This window comes from Amaranthus tricolor, chloroplast (assembly GCF_026212465.1).
Source record: "Amaranthus tricolor chloroplast, complete genome".
Taxonomy (NCBI): domain Eukaryota; kingdom Viridiplantae; phylum Streptophyta; class Magnoliopsida; order Caryophyllales; family Amaranthaceae; genus Amaranthus; species Amaranthus tricolor.
In genome coordinates this window covers 42,501-57,469 of record NC_065013.1, presented here as the reverse complement: position 1 = coordinate 57,469, position 14,969 = coordinate 42,501, and the positions used below count along the sequence as shown (strand labels likewise).

The 14,969-nt window shown below is 34.7% G+C and overlaps 8 protein-coding genes and 6 non-coding genes across 14 annotated transcripts; 9 read left to right on the top strand and 5 right to left on the bottom strand. All coding sequences in view use genetic code 11, as the record gives it.

Annotated features, from left to right (window-relative positions):
• Positions 1-769: 769 nt before the first annotated feature.
• Positions 770-2,197, bottom strand: rbcL (ribulose-1,5-bisphosphate carboxylase/oxygenase large subunit). The gene has a single exon. It carries the CDS (start codon positions 2,195-2,197, stop codon positions 770-772), a length of 1,428 nt encoding a protein of 475 aa, YP_010425974.1.
• Positions 2,198-2,928: 731 nt separating this feature from the next.
• Positions 2,929-4,425, top strand: atpB (ATP synthase CF1 beta subunit). Its single transcript has one exon. It carries the CDS (start codon positions 2,929-2,931, stop codon positions 4,423-4,425), a length of 1,497 nt encoding a protein of 498 aa, YP_010425973.1.
• Positions 4,422-4,826, top strand: atpE (ATP synthase CF1 epsilon subunit). The gene has a single exon. It carries the CDS (start codon positions 4,422-4,424, stop codon positions 4,824-4,826), a length of 405 nt encoding a protein of 134 aa, YP_010425972.1.
• A 132-nt stretch (positions 4,827-4,958) lies between these two features.
• trnM-CAU lies at positions 4,959-5,031 on the bottom strand. The gene has a single exon. It is a non-coding gene; the product is annotated as a tRNA-Met (tRNA).
• Positions 5,032-5,204: 173 nt separating this feature from the next.
• trnV-UAC lies at positions 5,205-5,884 on the top strand. Its single transcript has 2 exons — positions 5,205-5,242; positions 5,862-5,884. It is a non-coding gene; the product is annotated as a tRNA-Val (tRNA).
• A 769-nt stretch (positions 5,885-6,653) lies between these two features.
• On the top strand, positions 6,654-7,016 carry ndhC (NADH-plastoquinone oxidoreductase subunit 3). The gene has a single exon. The coding sequence runs from the start codon at positions 6,654-6,656 to the stop codon at positions 7,014-7,016; it is 363 nt and encodes a 120-aa protein (YP_010425971.1).
• Positions 7,007-7,759, top strand: ndhK (NADH-plastoquinone oxidoreductase subunit K). The gene has a single exon. It carries the CDS (start codon positions 7,007-7,009, stop codon positions 7,757-7,759), a length of 753 nt encoding a protein of 250 aa, YP_010425970.1.
• Positions 7,760-7,903: 144 nt separating this feature from the next.
• Positions 7,904-8,380, top strand: ndhJ (NADH-plastoquinone oxidoreductase subunit J). Its single transcript has one exon. The coding sequence runs from the start codon at positions 7,904-7,906 to the stop codon at positions 8,378-8,380; it is 477 nt and encodes a 158-aa protein (YP_010425969.1).
• Positions 8,381-9,096: 716 nt separating this feature from the next.
• trnF-GAA lies at positions 9,097-9,169 on the bottom strand. Its single transcript has one exon. It is a non-coding gene; the product is annotated as a tRNA-Phe (tRNA).
• A 329-nt stretch (positions 9,170-9,498) lies between these two features.
• Positions 9,499-10,124, bottom strand: trnL-UAA. Its single transcript has 2 exons — positions 10,090-10,124; positions 9,499-9,548 (listed from the first exon to the last, which is right to left on the bottom strand). It is a non-coding gene; the product is annotated as a tRNA-Leu (tRNA).
• A 654-nt stretch (positions 10,125-10,778) lies between these two features.
• Positions 10,779-10,851, top strand: trnT-UGU. The gene has a single exon. It is a non-coding gene; the product is annotated as a tRNA-Thr (tRNA).
• A 476-nt stretch (positions 10,852-11,327) lies between these two features.
• On the top strand, positions 11,328-11,933 carry rps4 (ribosomal protein S4). The gene has a single exon. It carries the CDS (start codon positions 11,328-11,330, stop codon positions 11,931-11,933), a length of 606 nt encoding a protein of 201 aa, YP_010425968.1.
• Positions 11,934-12,261: 328 nt separating this feature from the next.
• trnS-GGA lies at positions 12,262-12,348 on the bottom strand. The gene has a single exon. It is a non-coding gene; the product is annotated as a tRNA-Ser (tRNA).
• Positions 12,349-12,744: 396 nt separating this feature from the next.
• ycf3 (photosystem I assembly protein Ycf3) lies at positions 12,745-14,799 on the top strand. The gene is made up of 3 exons: positions 12,745-12,868; positions 13,656-13,883; positions 14,645-14,799. Exons 1-3 carry the CDS (start codon positions 12,745-12,747, stop codon positions 14,797-14,799), a joined length of 507 nt encoding a protein of 168 aa, YP_010425967.1.
• The last annotated feature ends 170 nt before the right edge of the window (positions 14,800-14,969 follow it).

Sequence of the window (14,969 nt, the reverse complement as noted above, 5' to 3'; positions counted from 1 at the left end):
TTGAACCACCATTTTTTCATAGAGCTTTCTTGCCCCCTATTCGCATGAAAATAAAATAGATGAATAGTCATTCGATGAAAATCAATTTGAACATTTCTTGTCAGAATAAGCATCTAGATCCAATCACGCAGATTATTAACGAAAAATGAGTAAGTATTCTTAAGTATATTCTATTGAAAGAAGTAATTCTTTCTTGTACAAATCCGTGATATAACTTCGTTGTATATGAATATGATAGAACTTTTTTCTTTATCTTTAAAATTCGAAAAAATTCTAAAGAAAAAGAAAAAAGGCAGAATTTCCAAGGTCAGGTCAAATTTATATAAAAAAAATAAAGAATATATCTTCTATTTTATGAAATGAAGAATTTTTTTTTCGTCGAATCCCGTCTAATATAAGACCGAATAAGTTTCTATTCTAATACGGAACGAAAAGGACAATATACAAGATAGGTAGAAGGAGTTCGTATACTTGACTTAATATCCACAGTCATAGGCCGAACCCACGGAATATGTATAAGAATCTACCAATTCTACCAATCCTAGGGATCCGTAGGATTAATTGTGGATCCAAGACAATAATAGAAAGTTTGAGTTGTTTAGTATTCAATTTTGAATTGAAGATCTTGCTTGTATATAAAAAGAAGTTTCTATAAATAGAGAGATACAAGATATATACAAAAATTGTATTCGGCTCAATCCTTTTTAGTAAAAGATTGGGCCGAGTTTAATTACAATTCAATTAAGAGACCGAACATTAATGACTTAGACTAAATTGTATCCATTGCCGGGAATTCAAATTTGATTTCCTTCCATACTTCACAAGCAGCAGCTAGTTCAGGACTCCATTTAGCAGCTTCACGAATAATTGTATTACCCTCGCGAGCAAGGTCACGTCCCTCATTACGAGCTTGTACACATGCTTCTAGAGCTACTCGATTCGCTACAGCACCCGGTGCATTCCCCCAAGGGTGTCCTAAAGTTCCTCCACCAAACTGTAGTACAGAATCATCCCCGAAGATTTCGGTTAGAGCAGGCATATGCCAAACGTGAATACCTCCTGAAGCAACAGGAAGAACACCAGGTGTGGAAACCCAAGATTGAGTGAAAAAGATACCGCGACTTCTGTCTTTTTCAGTATAATCATCACGTAGTAAATCAACAAAGCCTAAAGTAATATCTCTTTCCCCTTCAAGCTTACCTACTACGGTACCAGAATGAATATGGTCTCCACCAGACAGACGTAACGCTTTAGCTAGTACACGGAAGTGCATACCATGATTCTTCTGTCTATCAATAACTGCGTGCATTGCACGGTGGATGTGAAGAAGTAGACCATTGTCTCGGCAATACTGAGACAAGCTAGTATTTGCAGTGAATCCACCTGTTAAGTAGTCATGCATTACGATTGGAACTCCCAACTCTCTAGCAAATACAGCTCTTTTTATCATTTCTTCGCAAGTACCTGCGGTAGCATTCAAATAATGCCCTTTGATTTCACCTGTTTCGGCTTGTGATTTATAAATAGCTTCGGCACAAAATAGGAAACGGTCTCTCCAACGCATGAACGGCTGGGAATTCACGTTTTCATCATCTTTGGTAAAATCAAGTCCACCACGAAGACATTCATAACATGCTCGACCATAGTTTTTAGCGGATAACCCCAATTTGGGTTTAATAGTGCATCCCAATAGGGGACGACCATACTTGTTCAATTTATCTCTTTCAACCTGGATACCGTGAGGCGGGCCTTGGAAAGTTTTGACATAAGCAACAGGGATTCGCAAATCTTCCAAACGTAGAGCACGCAAAGCTTTGAACCCAAATACGTTACCCACAATGGAAGTAAACATGTTAGTAACAGAACCTTCTTCAAAAAGGTCTAAAGGATACGCTACATAACAAATATATTGATTTTCTTCTCCAGCAACGGGCTCGATGTTGTAGCATCGTCCTTTGTAACGATCAAGACTGGTAAGTCCGTCGGTCCATACACTTGTCCATGTACCAGTAGAAGATTCGGCAGCTACTGCAGCCCCCGCTTCTTCAGGTGGAACTCCAGGTTGAGGAGTTACTCGGAATGCTGCCAAGATATCAGTATCTAGGGTTTCATACTCAGGAGTATAATAAGTCAATCGGTAATCTTTAACACCAGCTTTAAATCCAACACTTGCTTTAGTCTCTGTTTGTGGTGACATAAGTCCCTCCCTACAAATTCAATTTTAAATTTTTTACAACAAAGCAACAAGGTCTACTCGACATAAATTCGGCCTTAAGAAAACCTTTTACAAGAATCTTTCATAAAATTCTCAATTAATATTATCAACTAATCAAAATGGTTCGTTAATAGACCATGTATTTGATTCGCCAAATACATCATTATTGTATACTCTTTCATATATATGGCGCAACCCAACCGTAACAGTTGTTCTTTAGGTTTCTAATTTATTAACCCCTTTGTCCCCATTTAAATGGAACGAATTAAATAATTCGAAATTTACCCTTGACAGGGGTATATGTTGTATATGTATATCCTAGATGTGAAAATATGCGGAATTCCATCATGAAAAGGCTAGACATAAATCTATATACTAAATACGAACTAGGTCCCAGTTCGATAGAAATAATGAATCATAAAAAAAAATAGAGTTTAGAGTTCGGGTTCGATTTCTGTAGATAATATAGAAAGTATTGTCTAGAATGATAGGCAAATAAAAGACTTTCTCAGGATTTTTGGTCATCCATTTATTTGATATTTTGAAAATAGGTGGGTTGAATTTGATTCGTTTGGATGGTACCAACAAAATGGATTGCTAACTCCTATTTCTTATTTAATTAATCGATCAACTTGCTATCGGACATTTTTTTTTTTTGGATTCGATAATTTTCATTTTCGCAAAAAATTTCGACATATTTTAACTATAATATTATGACAATCAATCCTACTACTTCTGGTTCTGGGGTTTCCACGCTTGAAAAAAAAAACCTGGGGCGTATCGCTCAAATTATTGGTCCGGTCCTGGACGTAGCTTTTCCTCCAGGCAAGATGCCCAATATTTACAATGCTCTAGTAGTTAAGGGTCGAGATACTAGTGGTCAACCAATTAATGTGACTTGTGAGGTACAACAGTTATTAGGAAATAATCGAGTTAGGGCTGTAGCTATGAGTGCTACAGATGGTCTAACACGAGGAATGGAAGTTATTGACACAGGAGCTCCTTTAAGCGTTCCAGTCGGCGGCACGACTCTCGGACGAATTTTTAACGTGCTTGGGGAACCTGTTGATAATTTAGGTCCCGTAGACACCAGCACAACATCTCCTATTCATAGATCTGCGCCCGCCTTTACACAGTTAGATACAAAATTGTCTATTTTTGAAACCGGAATTAAAGTGGTAGATCTTTTAGCTCCTTATCGCCGTGGAGGAAAAATAGGACTGTTTGGGGGAGCAGGAGTGGGTAAAACAGTACTCATTATGGAATTGATCAACAACATTGCAAAAGCTCATGGGGGCGTATCCGTATTTGGCGGAGTAGGTGAACGTACTCGTGAAGGAAATGATCTTTACATGGAAATGAAAGAATCCGGAGTTATCAATGAACAAAATATTGCAGAGTCAAAAGTGGCTTTAGTCTATGGTCAAATGAATGAACCGCCGGGGGCACGTATGAGAGTTGGGTTAACTGCCCTAACTATGGCGGAATATTTCCGAGATGTTAATGAGCAAGACGTACTTTTATTTATCGACAATATCTTCCGTTTCGTCCAAGCAGGATCTGAAGTATCTGCCTTATTGGGTAGAATGCCTTCCGCTGTGGGCTATCAACCTACTCTTAGTACCGAAATGGGCTCGTTACAGGAAAGAATTACTTCTACAAAAGAAGGGTCCATAACTTCGATTCAAGCAGTTTATGTACCTGCAGACGATTTGACCGACCCCGCTCCTGCCACGACATTTGCACATTTAGATGCTACTACCGTACTATCAAGAGGATTGGCGGCCAAAGGGATCTATCCAGCGGTGGATCCGTTAGATTCAACGTCAACTATGCTCCAACCTAGGATCGTTGGCGAGGAACATTATGAAACTGCGCAAAGAGTTAAGCAAACCTTACAACGTTACAAAGAACTTCAAGATATTATCGCTATCCTTGGATTGGACGAATTATCTGAAGAAGATCGTTTAACTGTAGCAAGAGCACGAAAAATTGAGCGTTTCTTATCACAACCCTTTTTCGTAGCAGAAGTATTTACAGGCTCTCCAGGAAAATATGTTGGCCTAGCAGAAACAATTAGAGGATTTCAATTAATTCTTTCCGGAGAATTAGATGGTCTTCCCGAACAAGCCTTTTATTTGGTAGGTAACATCGATGAAGCTACCACGAAAGCTATAAACTTAGAAATGGAGAGCAAATTAAAGAAATGACCTTAAATCTTTGTGTACTGACTCCTAATCGAAGTGTTTGGAATTCACAAGTAAAAGCAATCATTTTATCTACTAATAGTGGCCAAATCGGCGTATTAAAAGACCATGCCGCTACTGCGACAGCCGTAGATATAGGTGTTTTAAGAATGTTAGGCCTTGACGACCAATGGTCAACAATGGCTCTGATGGGCGGTTTTGCTAGAATAAGCAATAATCAGATTACTATTTTAGTAAATGATGCTGAGAAGGGTAGTGACATTGATCCACAAGAAGCTCAGGAAACTCTTGAAATAGCAGAAGCTAACTTGAAGAAGGCGGAAGGAAAGAGACAATTAATTGAAGCAAATCTAGCTCTCAGACGAGCTAGGACACGAGTAGAGGCTCGCAATACAATTTCGTAAGCTGTTGGTGCGTCCGAATAATCAAAAGAAGTTCCCTTGTCGGTAGAATCTATATATAGAATGCAACAAAAAAAAAAAAAAGAAATAGAAAAATTTATTAGATACCCCGAATCGAGGGTATCTAATAAGTTTTACCTACTATTGGATTTGAACCAATGACTCCCGCCGTATGAAAGCAGTACTCTAACCGCTGAGTTAAGTAGGTCTTTTATCATTCCAAAGAGGACTAAATATAACTATCAGATAGATAGATTATAAATCCAATATTGCTTATTAAGCAATATTAATTAAACAGATCAAAGAACTATGATGTTGGATCGTGGAATATTTATCTTGACAAGAAATTATCTACATGCTAAAATAGGGAGCATAAGTACAAGGGCTATAGCTCAGTTGGTAGAGCACCTCGTTTACACGCGCGCCAATGTTTTTCAGGGGAGTCCATCATGCAATCAAAAGAATTAATCTTTTTGATAAATCGATGTCTTACTCTATGACTTTATAGGAAACAAAACAAGAGAACAATAGCCTGACAATAAGTTCTAGTTTGGTCCGATTTAAGTTAAGTGTCCGTTTAGTTACCATTACCAAACAGAACCCATTATTGATTTGAGATATTGATAGGGTAAATACCCAGCCTATTAAATGCTAGGCATAATGAGTATAAGGGCCTCAAAAAATCTCTTTTCGTCCTATGAACTTTAAGGTGTATGAAGTTTCATATTGGATTCGTTAATCCGAACGATAGAGACTCCATTTAATTTTTCAATTGATCTAGGCCAAAGGCAGACCTACGTCAATATAACTCTTCTTTGAAACACTTTGGTAGTGCTTTTGAATCAAAATTCAAATAAATAATGAATCGGAGCACATGGAACCATTTTCTTTCTATCAAGAAAAAATATGGTGGACTAACTGGTATTTATATCAGTTAATGAAAGAGCCCAATGCAAAAAAAAATGCATGTTGGGTCTTTGAAACAGTTCAAATCATTTTGCGAATAATAAGTTTGATCTGTTTTACCGAGAAGGTCTACGGTTCGAGTCCGTATAGCCCTAGTAAATTTATATACTAGCGAATGAATATTAATAATTCATTCCAACCTAATCAACTATAATTGAATGGAATAAATAGATCGAGGAACACCCTATTTAACTGTGATATGATTTGTTTAATAGAATTTAATTTGTATCCAAGCCTCGGTTTGAAAAAGTCTCTTTGCCAACGTTTCATCGGCAAAGAGACTTTTTGTCTTTATATACCTTACCTATCAAAGCGCAAAACAAGTAGTCTTTTCTTTCCTTATACAATCAATAGAAATACTCTGTCGGAATTAGAATTAAATAAACTATACCAACATAATTCCAATTCTAAAATCGAAATTCTTCAACATTCTCTTACACGAGAATTCTCTATTATAAATAATATATAAATAATATAAATAAAAAAAGCGGAAAGAAAGAAAAAAATTCCAAATTGAATTATGATTTTTTTCCGGTTCAATCTTTTCTTTCTTTAGTTATATAAAATCGAGGTGAAAGTGAGAAAGTTTTATTTGTATATATAAGATAAGAACAATAGAATAATTCTATAATATAGAATAAAAATTACAAGTGGAATGGAAAACAAAACAGAAATAAGATTCGAGTCAATCACTCTTGAAACGAAACACATCCCGCAGTAAACAAACGTAACTCGGTTGGTTAGGCGGTTCACTCAAAATAAATTGTTGTTTTAACTAAAAGAGTTAGAGTTATAGATAATTTGAGAATTCCAATTCGAATCAACTAATTCGACATATTTTCCACATTCATAAGGAGTCCGTCTATGTTTCTACTTTATGAATATGATATTTTTTGGGCATTTTTAATAATATCAAGTGTTATTCCTATTTTAGCATTTCTAGTTTCCGGAATTTTAGCTCCGAATAGCAAAGGACCCGAGAAACTTTCGACTTATGAATCAGGTATAGAACCTATGGGGGATGCTTGGTTACAATTTCGAATCCGTTATTATATGTTTGCGCTAGTTTTTGTTGTTTTTGATGTTGAAACCGTTTTTCTTTATCCATGGGCAATGAGTTTTGATATATTGGGTGTATCCGTATTTATAGAAGCTTTAATTTTCGTGCTTATCCTAATTGTTGGTTTAGTTTATGCATGGCGAAAGGGAGCATTGGAATGGTCTTAATCCCCGAATATTCCGACAATAAAAAAAAAAAAGAAAAAAAAAATAAGATTGAAACAGTTATGAATTCCATTGAGTTTCCACTACTTGATCGAATAGCCCAAAATTCAGTTATTTCAACTACATCAAATGATCTTTCAAATTGGTCAAGGCTCTCGAGTTTATGGCCGCTTCTCTACGGTACCAGTTGTTGCTTCATTGAATTTGCTTCATTAATAGGCTCGCGATTCGACTTTGATCGTTATGGACTGGTACCCAGATCGAGCCCTAGACAAGCGGATCTAATTTTAACAGCAGGTACCGTAACAATGAAAATGGCACCTTCTTTAGTGAGATTATATGAGCAAATGCCTGAACCAAAATATGTTATTGCTATGGGAGCATGTACAATTACAGGAGGGATGTTCAGTACCGATTCTTATAGTACTGTTCGAGGGGTCGATAAACTAATTCCTGTGGATGTCTATTTGCCGGGCTGCCCCCCTAAACCAGAAGCAGTTATAGATGCTATAACAAAACTTCGTAAAAAAATATCTCGGGAAATCTATGAAGATAGAATTAAGTCTCAACAGAAGAATCGATGTTTTACTATCAATCACAAGTTTCGTGTTGAGCGTAGCATTCATACCGGAAATTATGATCAAGAATTGCTTTATAAATATAAAATTCGATCTACTTCCGAGATTCCTCATGAAACATTTTTCAAGTACAAAAGCTCATCATCTTCCCATGAATTAGTGAATTAAACAGGATTCTTTTTTTTTGTTTTTGGAATTGTAAGCAGCAAGTCAATTTTGATAAATCTCATCGTATCGTTTTTGATAAATCTCATCGTATCGTTAAAGTCAATGTAAAATATTTATACAAAAAAGGAAGGAGATATAAACAAGATGCAGGGTCGTTTGTCTGCTTGGCTAGTCAAACACGGGCTAGTTCATAGATCTTTGGGCTTCGATTACCAAGGAATAGAGACTTTACAAATAAAGCCCGAAGATTGGCATTCCATTGCTGTTATTTTATATGTATATGGTTACAATTATTTACGTTCTCAATGTGCTTATGATGTAGCACCAGGCGGGCTGTTAGCTAGTGTGTATCATCTTACGAGAATAGAATACGGTGTGGATCAACCAGAAGAAGTATGCATAAAAGTATTTGCTTCAAGGAGGAATCCTAGAATTCCGTCCGTTTTCTGGGTTTGGAAAAGCGCGGATTTTCAAGAACGGGAATCTTATGATATGTTGGGAATCTCCTATGATAATCATCCACGCTTGAAACGTATTTTAATGCCTGAAAGTTGGATAGGATGGCCCCTACGTAAGGATTATATTGTCCCCAATTTTTATGAAATACAAGATGCTTATTGAATGGTAAGGAATTTATTTTCACTTCTACGACATAAAGACTTTTTATATTATATATGTTCTGCTCTAGATTAAATAGAGTAACTGATGTCCCGCAGGTATTCTATATATGAAATATGGATAGATAAAAAAATAAAAGACAAGTCACGAATTCATTGAGATTTGAAAAAGTTTTCTTTTGGATGAGCTAAGAACCGATAGAATGAACTAAAAAGTTATGTATTATGAACTTTGTACCGCGTATCCATCAATTACTTACTTAGAGGGGTCAGAAAGTCCTATACCTATAAATTCTTATATTATTAGGAAATCAAGAAATATATACCAAAGGGAATCTGATTCTATTTGGAATTTATCTAAGATAATTCTTATTTATCGTCATCCTTTAACTCTTCGAGACTCTATTTTTATTTGAGTGTTTCAACTTTTTTTGAATATTTGGAATATGTATGAAGTATTAATATGCATTTTGTCTGAGAGTAAACACAATATGAACAAATAAAAAAAATCGAAAACATAAAAAAATTCGTTATTTTCATTTTACTTTTAAAAACTTTGGATCCATCTATTTTTTTTTTAGGGATAGGTGGGGTATCTTGGGCGATAACTAGCTAAATAACTTATGTACGTGTCATGATCTCGACTAGTAATGAATATGTATATCAATCCGTATTGGTTAATTTGTAGAATATATTATATATACTCATACAAAAGGTATGTGCCAAGAACCAGATTTGAACTGGTGACACGAGGATTTTCAGTCCTCTGCTCTACCAACTGAGCTATCCCGGCCATTCATTCACCCTTCTGGTGCATTATCTTCTCATTTTACTCGATAACTTGGGTCTATGTCAATTAAAAAAAGGACGAAAGTTATTACAAAGTCTTATCTAGGTATCGAAATCTCTTTGGTTTTCCAATTCGAAATTTGTCTATAATTTGATTATTATGAGTAATCATATGAATTGTGAATCACTCAAATGAGTACTCCTTGTTCAAAGATATCCATTTGTATGTCTATCATATATATCACAAGACTTGTTATAAGAGAAAAACACTTCCGTCCAGATCCATTTTGAAAAGAAAAAAAAAGATAACTAGTTAGGGAGTCAAAAAGCTTTTGGGGATAGAGGGACTTGAACCCTCACGATTTTTAAAGTCGACGGATTTTCCTCGTACTATAAATTTCATTGTTGTCAGTATTGACATGTATAATGGGACTCTATCTTTATTCTCGTCCGAGTAACCGATTAACCGGTTCTTTCAAAGAAAGATCTATCAGACTATGGAGTGAATGATTTGATGAATATTTGATTCTTTTTTCAACTTGAAATAGAGTCAAAAAAATTCTTCCATTTTTTCATTTTTATTTCTAGAAAATTTCATATTCTATATTATCTCGAAATCAGAAATATCTAAAAATTCTAAAAATAGAAATACAGAATAGATTCGAAGTGCCATTAATCAGGAATTTCGACAGAAGAATTCTTCGAACAACCCAGCACAATCAACTCCATTTGTTAGAACAGCTTCCTTTGAGTCTCTGCACCTATCCTTTTTTTTATTCTTGCTTTCTGAATCCTTATTTTTTTTTTTTTTTTACTTTTGAAAAAGGAGTTGGCTCAGGATTACCCATTTTTATTAATTCCAGGGTTTCTCTGAATTTGAAAGTTTTCACTTAGTAGGTCTCCATACTAAGGCTCAAGCCAATTAAGTCCGTAGCGTCTACCGATTTCGCCATATCCCCCTTTTTTTTAAGATTTTTTTAAGATTAGGATCTCAGGGTGATGTCCTTCCCCTTTATTTTATTTTTTTTCTTTCATTTCGGTCGGAACCATCGAATTCATGAGATTTTATATGAATTACTATAAACCAAAAATTTTTTGTCTATCTTCTTTCATCTCTATCGGAAGTCTATATTTGACTTTTTTTTGGTCTAATCAGAAATGATTCTATCATTTCTGTAACTACAATTCAATATAGATGTATATATACCATATTATATCCTATTCCCCGTTGATTTTGCCATACAATTTTGAATACTCAAAGGGTCGATTCTTTTTTTTTGATGATAGTCTATAAATGAAAGCAGAAGAATAGCTTATTAAGATTCAAAGTTAATCTTTATCGATTCTAATTTTTGTATTTCGATTTTGAAATGAATTTGAAAATTCATAGCTCTACTAAATTAAAAAGAGAAATAGAATTTCATATAATTTCTAAATCTACTTGTTCTAGACACAAAATAGAATATACATAGAGAGAAATAAACTAAATTGAATATTTCTATTTTTTTTATTTCAAATAGTTATTTGAAATTCGTATCATAAAAGAATAAAAATGAATAAGCCTAAAATAAAATATAGTTTATTTAATTCCAGTGCATGTAGAATTTATGTGAGCCCGCTTAGCTCAGAGGTTAGAGCATCGCATTTGTAATGCGATGGTCATCGGTTCGATTCCGATAGCTGGCTTTTCTCTATTTTTAGTTGTATTTGTTCAATCTTTTTATTCTTTATATTATATCTATATTTATTCTATTTATATATATATCTAAATATATATATTTTTTTTTTTTTGAAATCGAAGAACAAAGAAAAGAATAAGGGTGCCTTTTTCTTCTTCAAAACGATCTATTATGTTATAGAAACTTCTAACTCTAAATAAAAGAAAAAGGAAAAGAAGAGGGGTCAATCTCGGCCGAACAAATCAGAAAAAACTCTTTCTTTTCTTTTTTTTTACTTATAATACAAAATATATAATATATAAAAAAGTTCGTATATGATGTATATACAATCCATTTCATTATTCATTGTAATACAATACTTCAGGGGATTTCGTTTCATTTATCATTTAGTTCAGTTTTAACTTAGGTTTTTTTGTCATATGGAATATATATATAAATTATATAAATAGAAATTAAAGAAAAGAAATAAAGAAAGGAGTCTTTATGTCGCGTTACCGAGGGCCTCGTTTCAAAAAAATACGCCGTCTAGGGGCTTTACCTGGACTAACTAATAAAAGGCCTAGAGCCGGAAGTGATCTTAGAAACCAATCACGTTCCGGGAAAAGATCTCAATATCGTATTCGTCTAGAAGAAAAACAAAAATTGCGTTTTCATTATGGTATTACAGAAAGACAATTACTTAAATATGTCCGTATCGCCAGAAAAGCCAAAGGGTCAACAGGTCAGGTTTTACTACAATTACTTGAAATGCGTTTGGATAACATACTTTTTCGATTGGGTATGGCTCCGACTATTCCTGGAGCCCGCCAATTAGTTAACCATAGACATATTTTAGTTAATGGCCGTATAGTAGATATACCAAGTTATCGTTGCAAACCTCAAGATACTATTATGTCCAGGGATGAACAAAAATCCAGAGTTCTAATTCAAAATTCTCTTGATTCATCCCCCCGGGAGGAATTGCCCAAACATTTGACTCTTCAACCATTCCCGTATAAAGGATTAGTCAATCAAATAATAGATAGTAAGTGGGTCGGTTTGAAAATAAATGAATTACTAGTGGTAGAATATTATTCTCGTCAGACCTAGCCCTAAAAAAATCCGAAGCAAGGGGTTTGGACAATTCGGCCCCTTTCTTCCGACAAAGTAAAATGACTTAAGGTTTAAAGTCGGGGGTTTGATACATATTTCTCCCAATCATATATTCTATCCCATCGTGAACTTTCCTATTGATGTATCATAGTCCACTCTTGAACAGTATTTTACGTACCACAGCAATTCGAAATCGAAGAAATATATAAAAAATAGAAATAGAAAGAAGGATCTAACTCTTATGTTCTAATAAGAGTATTTCTTGTTGTTTTATTTGTTACAGTTAGGAATGTTGGCAAATTTAATTAGGTTTTAGGTGAAAATACGGAAAGAGAGGGATTCGAACCCTCGGTAAACAAAAGCCTACATAGCAGTTCCAATGCTACACCTTCAACCACTCGGCCATCTCTCCTACACACTGATTATGACTCAGAAACTGAAAAAATAGCGAGCCATGCCTATGTTCATATTTCTAGTACTATATCTACTATTCTCTACTATTCGATTTTGGTTTGGCTAGGTACGACTACGACCAACCCACCAATACTATAAACTAATAGTTAATAGTATAACGATATAGTAATAGACAATTTTTTCTAAAAAAATTTTTTCTCGCAAGTCTTTTCTTGTGAACGAATCCAATAAATAAGAAATAGTTGTATAAGTCGTAGTAGAAAATATATATCTTTATTGAAATTTTTGGAAATGAATCCCTTTTTATGTTATTTTGTACTGTACAAACCCTTTGTTTGTGTAATCATTTTCCCATAAGAGGGAATGAGAAGAATTTTAGAATGGATTGATACCTATGCCTAGATCAAGGATAAATGGAAATTTTATTGATAAGACCTTTTCAATTGTGGCCAATATCTTATTACGAATAATTCCGACAACTTCAGGAGAAAAAGAGGCATTTACTTATTACAGAGATGGTGTGATTTGATTTTCTTTAGTATTTCATTTCCTTTTGCTGTTCCTAGTTTTAGGAGAACGGCACACGATTCGGGATATAAAGAACAAAAATTCTTACTTCCATATTATAGAAATAAAATAAACCTACGCTTGTTGAAGGTGAAGTTTCGAAATAGAACAATCCCTTCTGTCGTGTATCCCCGATTGATGCAACCTCAGATACTATGTTTCAGTTATCGATTTTAGTATTGAGCGAAAGGCGTAACCTTTGTGTTTTGTATTACAGGTCAATCCTACTTCCTAGTAATATAGTACCAATAGGCGGCATAGGGGAAGAAACACTACACTTAGCAATCAACAACACGAAAGCTTTGTTAAAAATTACTTACCTACTCCCTTTCTTTTCGTATCTTATCTGGATTGGGACTAACAAGAATGGTTGGGACAACAAACATCCATCTCGTTCGTACTTTGGATACCCATAGAACCATCGAAGACTGTTGAAGTGACTATTTCCCGGAAATTAGGAGGCGTTGAGGACAAAGGAATTGTTGGAGTTATCCTTTCTATTTAGTACGACGACACGCGATTCTAGTAAAAGCTCTTGCGCACGAAGGTTGGCTAGAGATTTTTGTAAAAACACTAGCCCCGCTGAGTTCATAATGAGAATGTTTTAACCCTTTTTGATTATTCCATGTATTTTTTATTTTCATTATGTATATTAAGGGAGGAGCCGTATGAGGTGAAAATCTCATGTACGGTTCTGGAACGGAGATTCTTTGATTTGAATCGAATAACGACCGTAACGGATGTCAGCTCAATCCGAAGGAAATTATGCGGAAGCTTTACAGAATTATTACGAAGCTATGCGACTAGAAATCGATCCCTACGATCGAAGTTATATACTCTATAATATAGGCCTTATTCACACAAGTAATGGAGAACATACGAAAGCTTTAGAATATTATTTTAGGGCACTTGAACGAAACCCATTCTTACCACAAGCTTTTAATAATATGGCAGTGATCTGTCATTACGTGCGGCTATCTCCACTATAGAAAGAAAAGGGAAGACAAAAACAAAATCTGCTAGTAAATACGAAAACAAGGCTCGCTACAAATGCATCGTCGAAAACGATGATTTCTTTGAGCTGTAGCAAAGAAAGAAACTTCATATTATCATATTAATAGAAGTCAAAACATGCCTAGATACTTTTTTCTATGTCTATGGATAAAAAAAGGATCTAATTAATAGAGAGGAAGCACCGTAAAGATCAATTAATGAGGTTTTTTGCCAATACATTAAGAAAAGAACTGCTTACTTATGTCTACATATAAAATAGAGAAAAGTTAGGAATTAACTTCTGTAATAGAGTCGATCCACTAAGACTAAGGTATTAAGCGGCGGTGTAGGATCAAATCCCAAAGACAGTAAGTCTTTTCTTTATTACTTATGTTTATGAAGTAAAGCCTTTTTCAAAGATTCTATAGAACTTTCAATATGAAACCGAGATAGTTACCTTGCGGAAAATACGACGGCTAGAAGTAAATACCTATGCTTTTTTCTGCAGGTAGGAGAAAAGATAAAACTGAAACTGATTGTTAATTAAATCAAAAGGAAAGTTTGAAACTCATGTGATTAACCTCTTTTGGTTCCCCTGAACAGTGGTATATAGATCTATAATAAATCTCATTCAGTTTAACGACACCAAAAGAATTCACTGCGGAGCCGTATGAGGTAGGAAACTCTCAAGTACGGTTCTAAGGGAAGGAATCGACCCACATATTCCTATTCCGACCGGGGAGAACAGGCCATTCAACAGGGGGATTCTGAAATTGCGGAGGCTTGGTTCGATCAAGCCGCTGAGTATTGGAAACAGGCTATAACACTTACTCCTGGAAATTATATTGAAGCGCATAATTGGTTGAAGATCACGGGGCGTTTCGAATAAAAGAAGAAAATTTATTTTTATTAGTTTAAATTTTTTTCTCCTTTGTTTGAATTCATCTTGGTCCATTAGTCAAATAACATTCTTCGAGGAAGAACCAATCAAAGAATTTCATTATATTCCTTTTCGGATCGTTCTAGTTTGTTTGGTATTTCGTAGGGATAAAGAATACA